At 32.6% G+C, this 24,768-nt stretch overlaps 1 protein-coding gene across 1 annotated transcript; it reads left to right on the top strand.

Annotated features, from left to right (window-relative positions):
- Positions 1–19,121: 19,121 nt before the first annotated feature.
- On the top strand, positions 19,122–23,332 carry LOC107635258 (RGG repeats nuclear RNA binding protein A). Its single transcript, XM_088483369.1, has 7 exons — positions 19,122–19,661; positions 20,409–20,721; positions 20,801–20,866; positions 20,975–21,104; positions 21,389–21,544; positions 21,634–21,690; positions 22,854–23,332. Exons 1-7 carry the CDS (start codon positions 19,457–19,459, stop codon positions 23,019–23,021), a joined length of 1,095 nt encoding a protein of 364 aa, XP_088339495.1. The 5' UTR covers positions 19,122–19,456; the 3' UTR covers positions 23,022–23,332.
- The last annotated feature ends 1,436 nt before the right edge of the window (positions 23,333–24,768 follow it).

Below are 24,768 nucleotides of genomic sequence, written 5' to 3'. Positions count from 1 at the left end.
TGATTACTTTGATGGTTTAGATTTTGGATTTGTTGAACTTGTTAGTTTTTTTTTGTTGATTTTTGTTGCTTTAACAGCTATGTACTATTAGAAAAAAAACAAAAATGTTAAATATATATTAAAAGTATACTACAAGAAACGTCGTTAAAATCGATGGCCAAATTGACAGTTAAGTCATCGATAATATTAAAAGTCGACGGCAGAGATGATCGCTATTAAACTTGTTGGTTTTTCAAAATTCTAATAAAATCGACAGCTCGCGTAGCCGTCAATACTAATTTTATAAAATCGACAGCGTTTTCATCTATAATATGAGTTTGGAAATTTTACCTTCTTACTAAAATCGACAATATTGCCGTTGATATTATTATTTAAAATCGACGTCATTTCTGTCGATATTTGATTCAATAAAATCGACAATATTTTCGTCTATAATATGAGCTTGAGAAGTTTTCCTGCTTAATAAAATCAACAACCTTGCCGTCGATATTATTATATAAAATCGACGTCGTTTTTGTCGATATTTGATTCAATAAAATCAACACGGTTGCCGTCGATTTAATTATTTAGATATCGACAACTTCTTTGTCTATATTTTGTCTATTTTAAATTTAAAAAGCAACAATGCTATCGTCGATTTTAATAGCCATATTTTTTAATTATTTTTTATTTGAAAATTAGTAAACAATTAGTGTAAATAAACTTTTAAATATAGAAATAAAATTTATACAGAATATTAGATAACAAAACAAATAAACTTTTAAATATAAAAATAAAATTTATACTAAATATTAGATAATAAGTTTACAAACTTATCAAAATAATAAATAATCCTCTAACATAAAGACTCAAGACAAAATAAATAACTAAACTTAGACTTATATTTGTTTAAATTGCAATCCACCAATAATACAAAATATTCAAATTAAAGTAAATAACCTATTCATATTTGTCTAAATAATCATTCGAGTCTTCAACATTATCAGAATCATCCTCCTTTTGAGAATTTTGTGGTTGTCCTGGTCGCTGTAGAATAGGTAAAAATTTTCTGCCTGGGACTGGAACTGTGCTTTTCTGAGAGCTTAAAAAAGTAAAAAGAGGAGGTGAAAAAACACGTAATCCAGAACTACTAAGATTTATGACCCTCACACACTCAATCAAGCTGCTCAATTGATAACTAAATTGATCCATTATTTTTCAAGAAGCAGATTATTATAAACCAAACAAAAAAATGACCTTTGTTAATATAGTTAAAAATTAATGAGTCTCAGGAACTTATAATCATTTTTGTCCCTGATGTATTAGGTTTGCGTTTCAAAATTACTTTTTATTGAATTATTATAAATTGATGAGTTAACCCATAGGATAAAATTAAAATGGTGAATTACATGGTAAAGATGTAAGTTTATATATCTCTCTTTTTTTGTGATAAAAGAGAGATTGAAAATATTAGGACCTATATTTTGAATATTAATAAAATAATAAAAAATAACTATAAAAAAATTTAATTCTCTCTCTATACAATCTCAATCTGTATAGTAGAATGTCCCAATTAAAACATATTCAAATATTAAAAATATAAAATTGATACAAATTAAATATTAAGAATAACTTTTAACTTTTTGTGAAAAAAAAAATGTTTGGTTCTGTCTAACAAAAAAGTATATTAAAATGTTTGGCATAACATTGTGAAGCAAATATAAATAGAGACATAAAATTAAAGAAGTAAAATATATTATATATCATAATATTTAATATTTGTATGTCAGTATCTTAATTCTTATGACACATTTACATAATATTATACTATATGAATTATGAATACTATTTATTAAAAGAGAAAGCACAACACAACACAAGACCAAAAGTGGCATACAAAGAAAAGACTCACCAAAACTAAGACAAAACAAGGCCAAAAGAGAAGCACAATGAAAGGAAGCTAATTTAGACTACACACATGCTCATCATTCCTACCAAAATAGCCATCAATCTGACATCACAAGCTTCCCTAACAATTCTCTAACATATTTAAAAACAATGATAGAAAGATCACAAAACCAGCTAGTTACAATACAATGAATACATCAATTTCAGCCTTAACCAATCACAACAATTTTCAGGTTTTTTCAATAAAAGATCACAAAACCAGCTAGTTACAATACAATGAATACATCAATTTCAGCCTTAACCAATCACAACAATTTTCAGGTTTTTTGAATAAAGAGAAAATTATTTGATCTTGTCAATTGAAACTCCAAATAATTTACCTCTTACATCAGGTTTCTTCATTTATTCATTTTAAAATTATTTTTCAGATTTTTTTTGTCTTTTTTGAATGTCACTTTATAAGAAAAAACTAGAAGACAAAAAAACACTAATATTATTTTAGATTTTCCTATCACTAATCTAGCATTTTTAACATTATTCAAGTCAATGTGCTGAAATTTTTAAACTCAACAAACATAACATTTTTAATCTATAATCTTATCTATCCAATGCTAAATGTTACAAACAACCAACAATAACATGAAAGCTGTTTTTCTAAAATGCATTTCTACAGAGCTAGACTTAGCACAAGTTGAAGGAGAACCATCGCTCCAGCAAGCATGAATAGAACTTTAATTAAAAGATTTGGCTTAAATGAAACTAAAAAAATATCAAATAGCATGAACACCACCAAGATCAGCAACACTTCAATATAGAGTACAAAGTTCGAATAGTAACTTACATCTGTTCAGCTCCTCTTAAGTTAATCACATACAAGTATTAGACAGCAGTTCAAATAAGCATCAAGTTGGAGAATATTTAATCTGAAAAAAGCAAGAATGGAGGGAACATAATAATAGAGAAATGAATGTAGAAATATATGCCAAATGTTTGAAAGAACAAATAATTACAAATTTTGGAGAATTTGGAATAGAAACAAGACAATGGAATTTGGAAGTTCAGTAACAATAACTAAAAAAGATACCTAATTTTTGTGAGCTCGATTGAGAGAGAAAAGACGCATAAGAGAGAGCGGAGAAGGAGGAGCGACGGTGGCAACTGAGAGAAGGAACAACGGCGGCACGGCAGCAGCGGAGCAATGGCGGCGCGAACATGAGGAGCGAGGGTGGCGCGAATGTGAGGAGCGACAGCGGCACGACAGCAACAGAGCGCGACGGCAGCGTGAGCAGGAGGAGTGACAGCGGCGCAACCGTGACGGAGCAACGACAGCAGCGAATAATGGTGTGAATTTGGGGTAGAACGAGGGAATTTAGGGGAATTACGTTTCTAAATTTTGGACGCGGGTATATGTGTTTTTAGTGATAAAAATCGACGGCATATTTGTCGATTTTAATTTTATAAAAAGCAACACCTGTAGCGTCTATTTTATCTATTAAATCTATACCATTTATTTCATTTTAGAAAGTGATATAGACCGTTCAAATTTATCGACGGCAATCATTATTGATATTTTAAATAAAAAATAGACGCCACGTGCGTCAATTTTAAATTAAAAGTATTTTCGACCTCAGGTGCGTCGATAATAAAAAAAATTAATGCTTTATAAAAATATCAACGACCTGGCTGTCAATTTTAATATTTTATTTTTTATTTTTTTTAGTAATATCGACAATAAGCCATAAAAAATTATCAACGGCAGAAATAACTGTCGATTTTTAGTGTAAAAAAAACGCATTTTCTTATAAAGGTAGAAACATGTATTTTCATATAAATATATGTGCTATTTAATTTATTTTTAATATATATTTTATATTAATGACTAATTGGCATACACCTAAGTATAATTCAAAATAAAAATATAAGAATCTTTGGAGCTATGCCATTTATAGTTGAATAATAAGAAAGCCATTTCTTAAGCTAATGACAAGATGTTTTTATATTATGTTAGATACCACAGTTAATAAGGACAAAATAACACAACTAAAATTTATGGATGAAAAATAATAGAATTAAACAAAAATTTAGACAATAGTATAAATAATATGACAAAAAGATAAAATTACAATCTCTCACAATACATATTGAAGTCTATAATACTCTCTTATATATTATAAAAATTCATGCAAAAGAATTATACGTATAAAAAATTTTACTATTTTTTTCTAAGTTTCACTTATTAATTCTATACAAAATATGGCATTAATTAGCAAATGTCTTAACTCAGTGATATGAGAAACAAACAAATCACCACTTGTTCAAGTTGTCGTAATACCAAATTGATCAATTTGATCTTGTCAAGTTGTCATCTTATACAACTTTATCAAGTTGTATGATAAGTTGATAAATATTAATTTAATCTTATCATCATGTAACAACTCATTTTTTGACTAAGTCAAAGATGACAACTAAGTGTGTGTTTGGATTATAGTTTACAAACGGGAGTTTGAATAAAATTAATTTTGCAAACTTGATTTTGATGAAAAGTAAGTTTGTGTTAAAGTAATTTATGTTTGGCAATCTTTGCATCAAAATGAATTATAGTAAAATAAATGTTGTTTGGATTATACTACTCAAAATCACTTTTAGATTAAAAAATTACTAAAATAGACAGCAACTTAAATAATTTTTATATATTATCTTATCATTTTAATTTAGATAATTGAATAGATCTTATTAATTAATTCTATAATAAAATTAATATTTATACACTAAAATAAAAATAATATAAAAATTGGCAAAATATATTTTTAATTAAAACTAACAAAATATAAATTTTAGAGAATACTAAGAATAATAAAAAAATTAAATATTTATCTTGGTAGTAATTAAAATAAATAAAAAAATTTTTTATGATATTTTTTATATAGTATATTTTTAGTACTTTTAGTACTCTTTTTTAGTATGCTATAATTTATTATTATTATTATTATTTATAATTAATTTTTTATTTAATTTACTTTATCTAATAGAATCAATAAATTATATTATAAAAAGATAATAAAAATAATACAAAAAATTACAATTATAAAAGTGTATAATATCAAATAAATAATTAATAAAAAATAAAAATAATAAATAATAAAAAAAGAGAGTTCATATAAATAAAAATAATAAGAATTCCATAAATAATATAATAACATGTATAAAGGATAAAGTTGGTAAAAGGTAAATAAAGATGGAGTATTGATGGCTAGAAGCCCGTTGGTGAAACGCAGAAGCTCAAAATTGTAGCTTCTTGTAAACCATGGTTTTGAAAGCAAAATCACTTCTGCGTTCATGAATCAAAAATTTGCCAAACCAAAAATTGAAGCTTTCAAGAAGGCTAAACGTGCTTCTTCTCTTATAACTAGGGATGGCAATGGGTAGGGTAGGGTAGGGTTTGGACTCTACCCTAACCCTACCCGCGAGTTGAAAATTTTATTAAAACTCTATCCTACCCTACCCGCGGGTTGAGAATCTCTCAACCCTAACCCTACCCGCATCCTAAAGTTCTAAATCCTACCCTACTCTACCCTACCCGTAGAAATATCAAACTTTTTCAAAGTAAATATAAAATTCAATTATTTCAAATTTTATACATATTAATAACATAAAAAATAAAAAATTAATGCTCTAAATTACTAAATTAACTAATTAGTTTAGTGGTTGTTCACTTATCGTAAGTCATTACATAAGGGAGGTTGTAGGTTTAACTCTCACTTCCTTCACTATATACCTATTTTTTAATAAAATATGTGTTATATATGAGGTGCGGGTAGGGTAGGGTAGGGTACACCCTAAACCCGTACCCTACCCTACCCGCAGGCATACCCGGACCGTACCCTACCCTACCCGCAGCGGGTCGGGTAGCCTACCCTATCCGAACGGGTTGGACCGGATTGGGTACCCGCGGGTAGGGTATGAATTGCCAGCCCTACTTATAACGCGTTTGCCAAACACACCCTAAGACTATGTTTGGTTTAGCGTTAGAAATAAGAGAAGCACGTTTGAGTGCATTGAACGCTTCCTCTTTATGTTTGGGTATTTTTTTTTTCTCTAAACGTCGACGTAATTTTACGTTCTTAACGTGCGTTTTAAAAGAAGCTAGAAATTGTAGCTCTTACGTTTAGAAAATCACGTTAGGATTGAATTTATTTTTTTCTTATCAATTCTACCCTTTATTTATTTCCTTGCTTGTAGTCTCTTTAGTATTCAAATATTTTAAATATATAATTATATTTTTTATTAAATTTTTACTTTTAATTTTATATAAAAAAATATTTTTTGTTTGACTCTATTAAAATTTGTAAGTATAATTCTTGTATATTAATTTATTATTATAATTTTATTATAATATAAATTATTAATCCCATTAAAAAGAACAAAATAAATAAAAAACTAATTATAACTAAGAATAAAGTCATAAATAATTAAAATTTATAATTTAAAATAATATTAAATAAAAGAGTACCGAGAGTAATAAAAAATTATAAGTAATATAATATAATAAAGTATATTTTTATATATTATTTTTGCTTTTGATATAAAAATATATTTTGTTAATTTTTATATATTATTTTTATTTTAGTAAGTAAATATTAATTTTATTATAAAATTAATTAATAATATCTATTTAAATATCTAAATTAAAATGATAAAATAATATAAAAAATTTATTTAAGTTGATGTCTATTTTAATAATTTTTTATTTAAAAGTAATTTTGAGTAGTGTAATCTAAACAATATTTACTTTACTATAATCCATTTTGATACAAAGATTACCAAACATAAATCACTTTAACACAAACTTACTTTTCATCAAAATCAAGTTTGCAAAATCAATTTTATGCAAACTCCCGTTTATAAACTGAAATTCAAACACACACTAAACTAGCTTATATTCAAGTTGTAATTTTTTATTAGAACTTTAGCTATGTAAGTTAGACAACTTATCAAATAGCTTCATGAGTTTTTCAATTTGATTAAAACATACTTAATTCTAGATAAAATTTAATTTTATAATGTTATTTAATTTTTTACAAACTTTAACTTGCTCACTTGTAATTTTTAGTCATTTTTATTGATTTCAAATTAAAAAAAAAAGAGAATTTTGTTTCTTTTTTTCACATATTATGCAAAAGAATTACACGGTCTATATATGTTATTATATCATGTCAAAATAAAGAAAAAAAAAATATAAATAAATCTGGATAAACTTCCATCAATTTTCATTCACAATAATACTATATTAATGAAAGCTTTTAATCTAAAAATATTTAGAAATGTTGAAACGGTCAAAATCTATTTATTGTTTCTCAAATAAAAATTTTATAATGTTAAATATGAAAAATATTTATTCATTTTTACCTAATAGGTGAGGAGAGCAAGGTGTTGTCATGCAGTAAAATTTTCTCATCCAATTTTTTCAGTAATTGGAGAAAGAGTATTTTTTTATGGTGAATCAGTGAGTGGGATAGACATGGTGTTAAATCAAGAAAATGTCTCTAATATTATGTAAAGCTCTAAAATTAGTGATAAATTGAGAGTGAAGTAAGAGAGAATGAAGAAGGGTAATTACTTGAAGAAGAAGTGATTATATTGGTGGTAGCATAATCAATTTTTACACTACTAGATATTTGAACACACTTGTACACTAGTATTACTACTCATTTTTTAAGATAGAACTTGACTTCAACCCTCAAGAATCTGGACTACTGACTAACTAATTAATTCTAGGGATAAATATTTTTTTCGTTCTTAAGGTTTGGGGTGAAAATTAAATTTGTTCCCGACTTTTTTTTTATTATTAAAATCATCCCCAACACTCAGAAACGCTTTAAAATCATCCCCCTCTCCATTAAACAAATTTTTTGGACACTTTTGTCCCTGAAGTCTTTGACGCTTCGTTTTTATTCCCGCGAAAGAGCTTCAGTGTCTCATATACATTACACACTTGAAAATTGATCTTTCACCTTCAATGATGTCCTAACAGAGGTTCATCGTCACCTGAGGAGTAGCGTTACTGCATTTGGATTGCGCTGGCAAGAGTGTGACAGGAGTTCGTTCTGCTGTTGTCATCTCGAATCAGGTATGTATGCACCATTGGTTTTGGTTTTGTGGAGCATGACCTTAATAATGTGTAATGGATTTCATTAGTTTCTAGAAACTGGTAGGGTTTGATTTAAAGTTTTGTTTTTTCGTTTTAGGGGATGGGAAGCTTTAATCTGAGTGTCTACCATGGGTTGATTTGGATATGACAATGAGATGTTGCAGTATATAGGAGGACAAAAGACATTGATCGAAGATGTTGAGAGTGATTGTTGGTCTGTATTTGAGGCATATGCCAAGTTGAGACAGTTTGGGTACACAAAGAAAAACGTTTCAGCCATGTGGTATAAGGATCCAAGTTCTGAATGGTTAGAGAAGGATCTAAAGTCATATGCGGGTGACAGAGATGTACATGAAATGTGTAGAATAGCGGAGCTAAGGAGTCATGTTGAGCTGTTTGTTGTACATAAGGTTGAGGATGCTGAAGAATTTCCTGCAGTAGGGTATATTGATGTTGGAGGACAGGGTGAATAGGGCCAATCAGAGGAAAATTATAGGAATTAGTTGGTGATTTTTGAGGGTGAACAGGGTCAACATGTGGAAAGTGCCAATGTGGAGCAAGTTAATGAAGAAGATAACTTGTACCCAGATGTGGCTGCTGAAAATGCACGGGTTGAATCAAACAGTGATGATGACAGCGATGATGAGGAGTTTATTTCGTCTGATCTTGAGGTTGACAGTGCAGATGATGTTCAATTTACAGATAGTGAAGAGGAGTATGATGATGAGAGTGGGTTTGAGGATCTGAGAGGTGCTACGGATGGTGATCGGGTTGATAAAGGTAAAGGGGTTGTGAATGGTGATTTCAGTGATGAGGAAGGCTTCAATAGTGATGAAGTGGATTTGGATTATGAAGTTGGTGGTGGTTCAGATAAGGAGGACAAACAGGATGATGATAACGATGAAGCTACTCGGTATCCAACTCATAAAGATGTTAAGGACATGACGAGTTATAAATGGGAGGTTGGAACTGTATATGCTTCAAGAGAGGAATTCAAAGACACTGTAACAGCGTATGCGGTGCAAACAAGAAGGAGGGATCAGGTATGTCAAGCTTGACTTGGTTAGAATTAGGGTTGTTTGTCAAGAGGGTTGTCTGTTTTGGTTATATGCAGCAAAAATGAGTGAGGAAGAGACTTGGCAGCTTAGGTCGATGAACCTTAAACATACTTGTAGCCAGTCACATAGGGTTGGAATAATGCATACTGCTTGGCTGAGTAGAGCCTTTAAGAAGAAGGTGGAACATAACCTAAAAGTCAAGATAAAGGACCTAGTGAACAAGGCACAAAGGAAGTGGAATCTGACTGTGACAACATCAATGGAAGCTAGGTCAAGACAAGCTGCATTGGATGAGATACAAGGAACTTACTGGAACTTGTATAAGAGGATCGTTGATTACTGTTCGGAGCTGCTATGGGCTAATCCAGGGTCATCAGTGATGCTCAAGGTACAGAGGTTCCCTAATTTCGAGGTTGAAGAACAGCACGATGAATTGAACAATTTCTGCATATTTCAAAGAATATACGCGTGTCTAGCTGCTTGCTAGAAGAGCTTCTGCAATGTAGGAGGTTTATTAGGTTAGATGGCTATTTTCTCAAGACACCTCAAGGGGGCAGCTATTGACCACGATAGGTTGGGACCCTAATTATCAAATGCTTCCAATTGCGTATGCCATTGTGGAGTCAGAGACTAAAGACACTTGGAAGTGGTTTCTCCTGCTGTTGATTGATGATTTTGGTGCTGAGACAATTGGTAGATCAACATTCATGTCTAATCAGCAGAAAGTAAACAGTCATTGAATCATTTAACATCTATTTATTGAATCATTTAACTTCTATTCAAACAATTATTGTTATAACACAACTTTTTACCTCCTTTGTTAGGGGCTGCTGCCTGCTTTCGATGAAGTAATCCCAGGTGTAGACCACAGGTTTTGTGTCCGCCATCTGTACAGCAACTTCAGGAAGAAGTTTCCTGGGCTACACTTGAAGCAATTGATGTGGAGGTGTGCAAAGGCTACACACTGGAAGGAATGGGAGAGAGAGATGGCAGTCATCCGACAGATCAATGTGGAGGCTCATAGACATCTGAATGCTATTTCACCTAGATTTTGGAGCAGGTCCAGGTTTAGCTTTCATTCTAAATGCGACACTCTTGTAAACAATATGTGTGAAAGCTTTAATGGTGCAATAGTAGAGTCTAGGGAAAAGCCTATAGTTACAATGTTGGAAGAAATTAGGGTTTATTTGATGAGCAGATGGGTTGTTAATAGAGAAAGAATTCAAAATTTTAATGGTACAATTTTACCTCGCATTAAGAAGAACACACTACCAGTCGGTACTCTCCACCGAAGGTCCAAGATGAAGCCCATCAGAAGCTCCACACAGCACCCACCTGTACCAAAGGAGAAGGATGCATCTAGCTCTAGCCAACCAGCCAGGACTGTCTCATTCAGTCACAGCATTCAACTTCATGTCTCTCCAAGAAAGTTGAGGCTCATGGCAAAACTTCCACCAAGAGCTTAGGGAAAACTTTAGAGAATTATGATCATTTCAGATGTGTTATGTTATTAATGTATTGCTGAGTTGAGTACATTCAATGTTTGTGACTCTTTATTTTGTCTGAAACTTATGTAATAGGGTTTATGCTTCTTGTTTCTTAGATAGCAACGGAGTTGTTTTAGGTTTGTGGATTCAAAGGTTTTCATCTTTTGTTGTTGTTTCCCTTTAACTGGACAATATTTTGCACAAGTGAATTTGATGGTGACTGAAGTTTTCACATGTTGTTATTTTTCCGCTATGCTTATTAATGAATTTGATATAGTTATGTTCTGTCAAATGTGCTTGTGGTGCTCTCTGATGCCAGTTCATTTAGGCAAGTTTGTTTACACAATTCTTCAATATCACTTCCAGGCTAACAGATCCAATTTCATTGCCAATTTCTTCTCAAATTACAGATACAGCAACTCACTTACATAACTAATCACCAACACCCTAAACCGAACTCATTAACACAGACTCTGTCCACTCACAGCAGCAGATTCTCATTAACACAATACAAAACAATTTACAAAACTCATATTCATTCAAACACGCTTTAAAAGAGCCCTATTTTATCCCTTAATTTCATTAAGCATATTTCAGAGGTATGACACAAGGTAGCCCCTATTTCTGATTCAACTAAATCTGCAACAACAAAAAAAAAAAAAACCAATCCATCCAACCGTGCCCAACACTGCAGCTACCTTCAACTTTCACTCAATGTCCCTCACTTTTGCTTTCAGGGCTAAATTTTTTCTCTTCAACCTTGCAACCTGCAGATCTTCACTCTCACCTTTTGGGTCTGTCCATCAAAAGAACTCACACTCTTCTTTAATCTACAAGATCCCACCAGAGTCAGTACCCAGAAGTAAAACATTACCATCAATCAAGAACAAAAATTAAAAAAAATGAACCTCATAGTAGACGCAACCCCAAAATCGTTGCCCAGGGTTATTCTTCGTTCTCGAAGTTCATAGCACGGGTCTCTCACCATGTCCACAGAAAAGCTCCATCTTCTGCATAGATGACCGACTACGAGACGACCTTGAGCTCTCGGAAGCCATGGCTCCACCCAGCTTCTCCAACCGTAGCAGCCCCTCGATTACGTTGGTTGGGGGTGAGATTTTGATTTAATCGCACCCTCTCCAACCAGTTATAAAAAAATAATTTTTTTAATCATTAAAAGGCTTCAACTACCAATAACAACTGAAAGGACAAAAGTGTCCGAAAAAATTGTTTAATGGAGGAGAGGATAATTTTAAAGCGTTTCTGAGCGTTGGGGATGATTTTAATAACAAAAAAAAACTGGGGACAAATTTGATTTTCGCCCCAAACCTTAGGAACAAAAAAGTACTTATCCCCTAGTTCTAACAGCTTTATAACTAACTGTTAACTAGTTTATGTGTCCTTTACAAAAACTGACTAAATAATTTAGAAGTTAACAAATAAGAATAGCGGTAGATGAGAAAAATAAACCTAACTCACAAATCATATAGGAAACATCTGAACAAAGGCTTTCTTTAGGATTTAAAGTATATATGTAAATTAACTCAGCACAATGAATTTGTGTTTTTCTCCTTTTTACGAATTTAGTTTAGATACAAAATTATTTTGTTTATAGTATAAATAATAAATCTTTTATTTTTACTAAAAGAAATTGAGTAAATACTCAAATAGATCTTTAAGGTTGCGTTTGTTTTCGAGAACAGGATAAGACAAGACACTAAAAACAAGACATAAAGAATAGAGATACAAAATTTAGTGTTTTTGTATTTTCTTTGGTAATAAAGTAGAACAAATTATGAAAATCTAATTTATTTTCATTCAAAAAATTTGAGAAAAAAATATAATAATAAAAAGTATAATTATGAAAAATTAACAAGAATAATGAAAGAAAAAATGAAAAATAAGTTGTGTCTCGTATTAGTGTCTCTGTGTCATTCCTGTCAGGATGGACACAAAATACACTAATTCAATGTCTCTCGACACAATGTCTCTGTCCATGTCTCATTTGCCAAATACGATTTTGTGTCTCAGTGTCCCTATTTCAGTGTCCCATCCCTGTAAACAAACGCAGTCTAAGAAATTTTGCATCAGACATTTTTGTCTCTAATTAAATTTTATTACGTTGAGATTCCTGAATTTTACAAAAGTAAGACATATAACTTCATACTTTAGTTAGACTTGTTATTTTCACTTGGACTATTAAGGGAGAAGAAGTCAAAACTTAAGTAACAAATTACGTGAAGTCAGTAAAATTCTGTTATGAGAAGAATTCAGTTAGCGTGGCTGTTAGAGGTAGTTAGAGGGTGTTAGTGCAGTTTTTATTAAGCTATAAAATAGGAGCTAAGTGCCTTTGGATAACTACTCTCTAATAACACATTTTCCTCATTTAGATCTTAATCAATTTTTGGTCATTAATTTCTCTGCATCATTCTCTCTTCTTTGGTCATCAGTGTCCTTTCTCAATAGATGCAAGATCGTTCACATGGTATCAAAAACCGGTTGAAAACGATTATGGCTCTACCCCTTACAACTTCATCAACAAATCTCAAGAACGCACTGGTTTCTCTGGCAGACAAATTTGAAGAAAATAACTTCTCAACATGGAGGCACAACATCCTTCTAACAATTCAGACGCTTGAGCTTGAGGATCATCTCGATCCGTCAAAAACCTCATCACAGCAAGAATCAATTACAATTGTATGTTGAAGAAAGTAAAAGCACAGATTCTACACAATAAACTCCAACCCCTTCTGCTACAAAAGATGAGGTCCCTGTAACAACGTAATCCACACCTACATCAACAATTCAAAAGGACTCATCCAAATACAAAGAATGGAGGCAAAATGACCTTGCACTCATGACTTGGGCTGTGTCCTCCATAAACAGTACATACAAGAATAAGATGGTACACTGCGTTACTTTTGCTGAAATGTAGAAAAAGATTAATCACATCTTTACCATTTCTTCAAGAACACGTATTCAAAGTTTAAAGACTCAGCTTAGAGCTTGCAAGAAAACTACAGCAATTGCTGAATATCTCTCTACAATTCGCAAGATTGCAGACTCTCTCATTGCTATAGGTTACTCATTTCAAGAAGATGATCACATCCAAGCTATCTTAGATAGTCTCACTGAAGAATATCAAGGCTACATCACATCATTGATGTCTCGAATGACAAATTTCACAATTCATGAAGCTAAATCATTTCTGCTTGCCTATGAAGATATGCTCGAGAGATTTAAGAAGCCTGAACAAGGAATTGTTTTAGCAAATTTAGTTCAAGCTTCTCCATTTTCACCACCAAACTTTGGAAGAGGCAGCAATGGAAGAAGGGGCCGTGCTGGGAGATCTATGAGAGGGGGTGTTAGATTTATGAATTCAAGACCCCAATGCCAATTATGTGGTAGGATGGGTCATGTAGTGCAAAATTGTTATCACAGGTTTGATGCTCAATTTCAGAAATCCATCATCTTCAACATTTACTCAGACTGCAATTCCATATGCAAATTCACTTCCACCACCTCCTCCAGCATCCTTTCATCAACCTCGAGCATACATGACCACCTCTTCCACCCTGAATGACAGTGCATGGTATCTAAATTCTGATGCTTCACATCATATTACTACTGAACATGCCAATTTTCTGAATTCCACCGATTCATCACAAGGCCCTGAGCAACTTTGTTGGTAATGGTCAGGGAGTACCTCTTTTACATGATGGATCTACAATTCTTTATGATAAATATCAAAATATTTCATTTAAATTAAATAACTTACTGCATGTCCCTTCTATTACACAAAATCTTTTGAGTGTGTCCAAATTCGCTGAGGATAATAAAGTCTATTTTGAATTCTGGCCTAAATCTTGTATGGTTCGTGATCAGGTGTCCAAGGACATTCTCCTATAAAGAATAGCTAGAGGAGACATTTACTCGTTTGATAATCTAGTGGTGCCAACAACATCTCATCTGAATCCTACTACAAGCAATTTGTCTAATTCTGTTTCACATTGTAAATTTGTTAGTACAAAAGATCGCAAAAAATCACGTTTGTGTAATGAGGATCCTATTAATGCTACTGATTGTAATAATTCCTCTATCAATAGTAACATTGACACTAGTAGTGGTTCTTTCTTGAATAATAATGCAGTAAAGAGTTCATTTGATTATATCTTTCTATCCAATTATACTACACCTAATTCTCACTTTTTTATACATGATTCATTAGGATCTAATGCTAATTTTGTTACTTCTTCTATAGGAACATCATTAACACCTTTTATAAATTATCCTGTGGCTTATTATACTTATAATAAGAAAATTGATGACTTAGAGCTCTGGCATAAAAGACTTGCCCATAGCTCTCTTAGGACAGTAGCTCAAGTCATGCACTAGTGTGGCATACAGACCTCACCAATTGATGAAAATCATAAAGTGTGTGAGTTTTATACCATTGCAAAAATGCATCAATTACCATTTAAGACATTAGAATCTGTTTATACACAACCCTTAGAATTAGTATATGTTGACATTTGGGGCCAACTCCCTTTCCTTCTCATCATGGCTACAAATATTATATTAATTTTTTAGATGCATTTAGTAAATATACTTGCATTTTTCTCTTATTCAACAAAAGTTAGGCTCTGGAAGCTTTTCAAAAATATAAATTTTTCATTGAAAATCAAATAGGTTGTAGAATCAAGGCCTTGCAAAGTGATCATGGCCAAGAATTTCTATCTAAAACCTTTTCTACATTTCTCTCTAACAATGGTATATTCCATAGATTGTTATGTCCATATATACACCAATAACAAGGATCTATAGAGAGAAAATATAGGCACATTACAGAGTGTGGCTTATCTCTCTTGGCCACTGCTTCAATGCCTCTTAAACATTGGGATTCAGCCTTTCTTATTGCAGTCTATGTCATCAATCGCTTACCTACTCCAGTTTTGGACTCTAAAAGTCCTTCTGAGGTTCTATTTAAGAACAAACTAGATTACTCTACTTTTAAAATTTTTGGGTGTGCTTGCTATCCATTATTGATACCTTATAACAAAAGAAATTTTGATTTTAAATCTCAAATGTGTATTTTCTTAGGATATGATTCTAATCATAGTGGTTACAAATGTTTATCTAAAGAAGGCAGAATCTATCTTGCAAGAAATTTAGTGTTTAATGAGTTTCTTTCCCCTTATCACACTTTGTTTTCAACTATTAGTACTAATCTTTCAAATGCAACAGCTCCTTCCAAGCATGTCATTGACAATGCTACAAGTTCATACTTTCCTGTCTTAGAAGAAGTACAATGCCTTCATCGAGCACTTCTACTAATTCCAACAATATCATTTATATTACAACCCCTACAACCAGTGCTGATATTACTTCTAGTAGTCAAAATACACCACTTATGATTTTTGATTTAAATACTATACGTCTACAAGCTTCTGCTGCTAATCAGCAAACACACCACCAGTCCACGACAATTCCAATATCTGGAATTGAAACAAACCTTCTCCCCATTCCACAATTACCACCACCAACCACAAAAGAGTGTAATACCCACCAAATGATCACTAGATCGAAATCTGGTGTATCAAAACCAAAAAACTTTCTAGCAAAAACAGTTACAATATTGATTTAACAAAAGAAACCCTAACTACAGTTCAACAGGCATTACAATGCCCTCATTGGAAGGAGGCCATGGACAATGAAATCAAGGCTCTCTACAAGTGTAATACTTGAACACTAATAGATCCACCACCAAATGCAACAATGGTGGGTTGTAAGTGGGTTTTTTCAGTGAAGAAAAATCAACATGGTGAAATCCTTAGGTACAAAGATAGATTAGTTGCCAAAGAATTTCACCAAATTGAAGGAATTGACTATGAGAAAGTCTATAGTTTTGTTGTACGACCTATCATAATTTGAATAATCATAACAATAGCATTAACACAAGGCTGGGTTATGAGACAATTCGACTTTGATAATGTCTTTCTCAATGACAAATTAGAAGATAAATTGTTTATGCAGCAACTTTCGGGCTACACAACTCAGAATTCTACAAGAGTGTGCAAGCTACACAAGGCCCTCTATGGTCTTAAGCAAGCCCCTAGAGCATGGTATTTAACCCTAGCACACACTCTAAAACAATTTGGATTCTCTAAATCAACCTTAGATATAGCTTTATTCATTCGAAGATCTCATAATTATGTTATATACATGATCATTTATGTTGATGATATAGTGATTACAGGCTCTAACCCAAATGAAATTGATGATTTAATTACTTCTTTGAATTCAATTTCCTCTCTAAAAGATTTAGGCAAATTCAATTATTTTTTGGGGTTAGAGGCTCAATTTTTGACAAAGGATAAACTATTACTAACACAATCTAAATATGTACATGATCTATTAATTAGAGCAGGGATGAACCAGGCAAAATCAATGCCAACACCAATGGTGTCTTCATTAAGATTGCACAAGAATGATTTAGAAGGTTTTGACGAACCTTAGAAGTATTGATCAATTGTTGGAGCACTACAATATTTGACCATCACACGATCGGATATTGCTTTTGCAGTAATTAAGTGCTCACAGTTCATGCATCAGCCAACAATTGAACAATAGAAGGCTGTCAAGAGAATCTTGAGATACTTACAAGGTACCCCTAATCAAGGATTAGTGTTTAAAAAATGTACTGACTATAGAATTATTTCCTTTGCCGATGCAGATTGGGCGACAGATTTAGATGATAGAAGGTCGATCAGTGGCTATTTGGTGTTCTTTGGAAGCAACCTCATTGCTTAGAAGTGTGGAAAATAATCAAAAGTTAGCAGGTCGAGTACTGAGGCAGAATATTAAGCGGTTGCCTCTGGTCGAACGGAAGTCATATCTATACAGCAGCTTCTTCAAGAGTTGCAAGTTCCACAACAAGTGACACCAACGATCTACTGTGACAATAAGAGTACTTGTCACCTAGCTGTGAACCCAGTTATGCATAGCTGTTGCAAGCATCTTGAAACTAATATACATTTTTTGAGAGAGCTAGTTAATAGAAAGCAACATTTTGTAGTTAATATACCTACACAAGATCAGATAGCAGATATATTGACTAAACCCCTGTCTTGTAAATTGTTTGAATGGTTTAAGTCCAAGCTTATGTTGGGAACAAAGCCCCAACTAAGCTTGAGGGGGGTGTTAAAGGGAGAAGAAGTCAAAACTTAAGTAACAACTTAAGTAACAAATTACGTGAAGTCAGTAAAATTTTGTTATGAAGAAGAATTCAGTTAGAGTGGCTGTTATAGGTAGTTAGAGGGTGTTAGTGCAGTTTTTATTAAGCTATAAAATAGGAGCTAAGTGCCTTTGTATAACTACTCTCTCTAATAACACATTTTCCTCATTTAGATCTTAATCAATTTTTGGTTATTACTTTCTCTGCATCATTTTCTCTTCTTTGGTCATCGGTGTCCTTTCTCAATAAGTGCAAGATCGTTCACATGGACAAATAGATCCTCAAAAGTGTGACTTATTTTTGTAAGATTCAAAATTCTCAACGTAATGAAATTTTTTTGGAGACGAAAACGTCTGACTCGAAATTTTTTAGAGACCTATTTGGTATACTCAAAGAAATTAAATAAGAGGCAAAATAAAAAATATCAAGGATGCAGAACATGAAAATTGTGTTTGGAAGAGAGATTGAAATTGAGAGACTAAGAAATTAAATTAAGTCTCTGTATTATGTTTGGTGTAAAATATACTGAATTGAGTTATGTCTCAGTATTATGTTTAAATTAAAAATAAATATGGAGATTAAGAAAGAGTAGATTTAAAATTTAAAAAGTTAAATAAATATATTTTTGATAAAAAAATATTATTAAAGTTTCAATTTCTATCTCCAAAATTTTAATTTCTGTGTCTTTATTTTTTAGAGTTACTGAAAGAACTAAAATTTTAGAAACAAAAATTACCAAACACAATATTAAATCTTAGTCCTACAATCCTAAGTAACCAAACGCTACCAAACCATAAGATTAACTTCAATTGCAACTATGTTTTTTGGTTAGGACCGTGGGCCACAAAGGATCCAGACCCAGAAAACAGAAACCGTATTACTTCAATTGCATCTTGCAAGTGGAACTTATTGAGCCTAATGGGCCTTTTCCTCGTGGGCCAACTCTGGGTGTTTATATTTTGATTTTTTTTTTCAAAAACTAATAACATTGGAAAATGATAATAGAAACTTGTCAAATTACCAACTAATTATTTGATATTTATATTTTATTTTTGCTTTTTAGATCCTGTGAAAGAATAAGTAAAAACACATGAAATTGACAACTAATGCTTTTACTTTTGACTACCTTCTTAGTTATTTTTGGTGAAAGCAAATAGGAGAGCATTGATTTATTTAATTACAACATCTTAAAAAATATAAAAATGAAAATGAAAATCAAATAACAACGAATATATTTGAATTGATTTATTTTTACAAATACAGAAATATAAATTATAATTAATAATTAAAATAAAATAAAATAAATTGCCAAATGACCGAATCAGAGGTTTAAAGATTAGGTTCCGCTCTTTCTCATTTCTCTCTTTACTCTCACAACTCTCACTCACACACTCGCTAACACTTTCTCTCTCCTTTTGCGGCTAGGGTTTTTCCTTTTCAACCCTATTTTCTTTCTTCATTCCCAAATTCACCGAACCCTTTTTCTTTCCATTCTCTTCTCTACACTCCCATCTCAGTCTATTTCTCTATTCATGGAATCGTTACGCGTTTAGTGGTTCCTCTCTATCGTGTTTGGGGGAAAAAGGGAAGAGGGAAAAGAAAACATCTTATTGGTGTTTGGTTTTTGTTTTGGAATTGAAAGATGACTACCATGAACCCCTTTGATTTGTTGAAAGATGATACTGAGGATCCTTCTCAGCTCATCGCCAACGAGCAGCTCAAGGCTGCTGCTGCTGCCGCCACCGCCGTTCCGCCCAAGAAAGGGGCGGCGGCGGCTCCGCAGAAAGGAGGGCAGCAAAATAAGCCAGCTCAGCTCCCTACCAAGCCTACTCCTCCTGGTCAAGCTGGTGAGTTTTGATTTTCCTTTTTCCCCATACCCCTTTTTTTTTTTTATAATTTGATTGATTCATGTTTCAGTTTTGTTATCTTTTATGTTGTACATGATTTTTTTTTGAGATGATGTGGATGGAGTATTTTTAGAATGATATTCTTAATATATTCTTTTAAATGCATTTGGTATTGAACTATTGATGTGTGATTGTTATCGAGGCTTTTGGTAGTTATTGTGAATATTGAAATGTTAGTTGTTTGCATGGTGTTCTTTTGTGAGACTGAAATAGCTTATTTATGTTTTTAATTAAATCTAGTTGATTTTTTAGGGTTTTATTTGTAACATGGAATGTTTTGGGTTATGTTTGTTTTTCTTATCATTCTCATTTTAGTACTTTCTTTCATTTTTGGGGTACATTTTTAGTTTTGTTCTTTCTCTTTGCTACATATATATGGTACCGGTGTTGTTTTCGTATAATGATACTACAGAGTCATATTTCTTTGTGCCTCAAATTTGTGTGTACCAATTTTTTAGAAGTCAAATTCCTTTGTTGAATTGGTAGTATTTGTAAGTGATTGTAGATTTTGTTCAAGCTTTGCTTTCAAACATTGTAGAGTTGTAATTTGATAGAAGTTGCTACAATTGGATTGTTAACATGTTATATATGTGTGGTCTGGTGATGTTTGATTCCTCTTGATGCCTGTTTGCATGATTATCTTGTTCTCATCTATTGATATTTATATTTATTTTCCTGTCTTAATAGTGAGGGAGGCAAAAAATGAGGCTTCTCGCGGAGGCCGTGGAGGTGGACGAGGTGGTGGGCGTGGAGGTGGACGGGGTCGTGGTTTTAACCGTGACTTTTCAAATGATGAGGGCTCATTCCCAGCCTCTGGAGCCCCTGCTACTCAAAGTGGTTTTGAGGAAGGAGATGGTGGGAGGACCTCAGATAGACGAGGCGGTTATGGTGGGCGAGGCCCTTACCGTGGTGGTCGCCGGGGAGAGTTCAGCAATGGGGAAGCTGGAGAAGAAGGAAGGCCAAGAAGAACATATGAACGCCGCAGTGGGACTGGACGCGGGTAATGCTGTCATTAACTGGTGATTTTGATGCAGAACCTAAGTTTCTATCGGCATTAATTTCCCTTGTTCTATTTACAGAAATGAGTTTAAGCGTGAAGGTGCTGGACGAGGAAACTGGGGAACACAGTCTGATGAAATTGCTCAGTAAGCTCTCTTCTTACAATCCATTGCTTCTGTAACTTCAATCTTAATTATGCTTGTATTGGATTCAGTAGGATGAATTTCATTCGGTCTGGTCTGAAATTTATTTAGGGTAACTGATGAAGTCGTGAATGAAGCTGAAAAGAATTTGGGCGAGGAGAAGCCTGCTGGTGAAGATGTGGCTGATGTAAACAAGGAGAGTCTTGCTGAAGAAGCTGAACAAAAAGAGCCTGAGGATAAGGTGATTTTCTAACTTACTGAATTTTCTTTATTGATGACAATCTGTTTCATGCTTTAATGATGAATTATTCTGTCCTAGTCCTTCCCTCCGATACATATGTCAGAAAAAATTGAATGAACTGCTACATTTCAATTTGCTGTCTACTATGACCTCCATAGGATGGAAACGAAAAACTGCAGTGTTAATATCTGTATATAGAGTCGATAATATAACATTATATTGTTATTAAATTGTTTTAGTGTTTTTGCAATTTATTAACCATTAGGCTGTCGTTTTTCCATTAGGAGATGACTCTGGAGGAGTATCAGAAAGTGCTGGAAGAGAAAAGAAAGGCCCTTCAAGCAGTAAAGACCGAGGAGAGAAAGGTTGATATCAAAGAATTTGCATCCATGCAGCCCCTATCAAACAAGAAAGACAACAATGACATCTTCATTAAATTGGTGAGATTAAATACATGTGAACTATCCTTATTTCAATTATTTTCTGTTGGTTTTGCTTACTAATGTCCTTTAATCATCTTTCTTTATAGGGATCTGATAAGGATAGGCGCAAAGAAGCATTGGAGAGGGAGGAGAGATCCAAGAAGGTGCGACTTCGTTGCACTTGTTTGTCCATGTTTCTTTATATTTGTGCCTGCTTGAAAGATCTCATATTCAAATATCAACATTACTTGCTTTATATGGTAGATCATATATATTGTCTAGATTCAGTTTTCAAAATTTCTGGCTAGCCTAGGCTCATGAAAGATGATGACATGTTCTGTATCTTTTAGACATTTTACCCCTAGAGTATGTTTAGTTGCAGGATATAAAAGGTATGGGTAAATTTCATCCAAATGAGTTGTGTGCGAATTTAGTAATTTACAAATAAAACTGATTTTGGTAAAGTTTACCTACACTCTTACTATCTAAAGTCCAAACATACTTCTAGTGCAGATCTCGTGTTTCTTTGACTGTTCTGTTAATTCTACGTTCTCATGAAGTTTATCATGCAAATCACATTAAATATTTCTATGTTAGTATGTTTTATAGTTCTGAATACGAAAATGTTGTTACGTTAATATTGTTTGTCTATTGTTCATTTCTAAATTCTGCAGGTTTTTCTTAAGTATATGGTTGTCACACTTTATTTTCGAAAATGTTGTTTTGTTAAAATTGTTTGTCTATTGTTCATTTCTAAATTCTGCAGGTTTTTCTTAAGTATATGGTTGTCATGCTTTATTTTTGGCGTTCTTTTAGTTTTCTAATGTTTCTCCATGAGCTCTGATAAATTTGTAGTCACGGTGATGTTGAACATGTACATCTTAGTTACGAATTTGTATATGGTACTTTATTTGTAAAGTTTGTACAAGATTAGATAGAAGGTATGATGAAATATTTCCATAGTTGTCTCACATAGGTAATATGAAGTTGTGTTGATATAATTTTTATTTTTTGAAAGGTTCTGTTAATGTTGGTGTTTGATAGGATGTCTAGGAAATAATTACTGGAAAAAAAGATGGGAGAATCAATTCTTAGTAGCGCGTGGGTAGTTAATGTTTTGAGAAGGAGATTTTGATAACAGGTCTTACTAACTAAAAGGAATTTTTATTTTGATAGATACTATACTTTGTAACCTTGTAATTAAATAATTGTCTACTTTAAGGTTCCCTTTTTACTTCCGATATATTTTATTTTCCCTTTGTTTGGTTTGAAATTTTTTGGATTGTTTTGGTGGATGAACCTTCGTTATCATTGTTGATATTTTCAGGCTGTAAGCATTAACGAGTTTCTGAAGCCAGCTGATGGGGAAGTCTACTATCGTGGGCGTGGCCCCCGCCCCCGTGGTCCAAAGGGTAGCTACCGTGGCAACTCCAACAATGCACAAGCTCCCTCCATTGAAGACCCTGGTCATTTCCCAACTTTGGGTGGCAACTGAGAATTGTCCAGAACCCTTCCAAGCATATCTCTGTCCTATTTTCAGTTTTGGGTTCTCTCTTATTTGAACTTTATCAGGAAAAAAAAAAAAAAGAAAACCCCTTATGGTAGGTGGATTTCCTTAATTTAGAAGGGTCATTTTTAATTTTATGCCTTCAGATGTAAATTTAGGTTTGTTCTTCATACGGTCCTTTTATACCCTTATGCATCTACTTTTTACTGTGTTTGACATTTGGGGGTATATGGTGGCGGGTAAGACATAAAATGTTGAGTTTCGTTTTCTTTATAGATTGACATCTCAGTTTTGCATTATATTTTTTGTTTACCATTAATGCTTTTTTAAGGATCTTCACTTGTACAATAAGTCGACTTAAAAGTTATTTGAGCGATGTTAATGTAAACCACGTGGTTTGGCCTAGAGATGATTTAATTAACTATATAATAACTTGAGGTTGAACTAGCGTTTTCTTTTAAAATTTGTATTACTAATATTTACGCCACCATTCATTATATCGCGTGTAACGATTTGTTGCTTTACTGGTCCTATATAGTTTTAGTATATATATAAGATTGCTTTAATTTAGTGGCACCTAGTCTTTACAAGAAAAATTCTTATGATCGAAAAAGTTGATCTTAAGATACTTATGATTATATCAACTTTTTCCCCTTAAAGCATACGTATCAACAGATTCTGAATGTTAATTCGATAGAAGTCACCTAAAAGAAAATTAGGATTAAGTACGTTTTTTATTCCGAGCGATTGAAATAAAGTTTCGATTTTATTAATTAAGATAATGGAAATGTATAAACCAGGGAGTGCTATAAGAATAACGATGATAAATAGGAATATATCGTTATAAACACCAATATAAAGATGAATAATGTTCCTCCAATGACCTAAGTTATCTATATTCAAATCTCAAGTTGCATGTGGTTCATACATCATGTTTTTTCTCGACTGAGGATATCCCTTCTAAAAATAACACATTCTTGGCACCAATCCCACATGGTCGAAGAGCGTCACAATAAGGAATGAAACAAAATTCGGAGTCCTGAAATACATTATCACGAACTTCCCAAAGTATTATATCCCCATCATTGGTCAAACCCTAGTTCCTAGACATAGAATTCTTTCTCTGTAGAAAAAACTAGATCATATTTCAAAATTATAAAACCTTTGACATCATGGTTTTGCTCCATCACACCCCAATATTCTTTTAATTCACATTGAAAATCCTTCTCTAAGAACCCAATCCGAAGTTCATTAAAAACCAAATTAAACAATGTCCTTATGAATTAAACAATGTTTATCTTACTAAGTTGGCTATATGAATTAAACAATGCTCTTATATTTTTATGTTCTGTCATGTATCATGTATAATAATTTCTATTATTTCAAGATATTTTTTGGCAACTTCATACTTAAACTAGTTTTATTTGAACCAATTTAACTTGAAAGTTACTTCACTTTTAAATTTTAATCAGATGAAAAAAATTCGTTCTATTTTAATTATGCCATCTAGATTTTTCAAATGCTCGTCGTCCCTTAATTGTTAAGAGTTCGAACTTTATCTTGGACATTGAAAATTTTTAAAACCCCAGATCAGTTGTTCTACCTATCGAGGTGCATTGTGCTTATAATTTATAAAACCAGCATAAGATTAGTCACGATGCTCGATGATAGAAATCTTGGTTGCCAACCAAACTAGATTTTTCTTGGCGAATACCCCTGCCTTTTGACATTTTAC

Source organism: Arachis ipaensis, chromosome B4, assembly GCF_059453495.1.
Source record: "Arachis ipaensis isolate K30076 ecotype BB chromosome B4, ASM5945349v1, whole genome shotgun sequence".
NCBI classification, from domain to species: domain Eukaryota; kingdom Viridiplantae; phylum Streptophyta; class Magnoliopsida; order Fabales; family Fabaceae; genus Arachis; species Arachis ipaensis.
The sequence above is the reverse complement of the archived record's forward strand: the minus strand, read 5'-3'. Positions and strand labels throughout refer to the sequence as shown.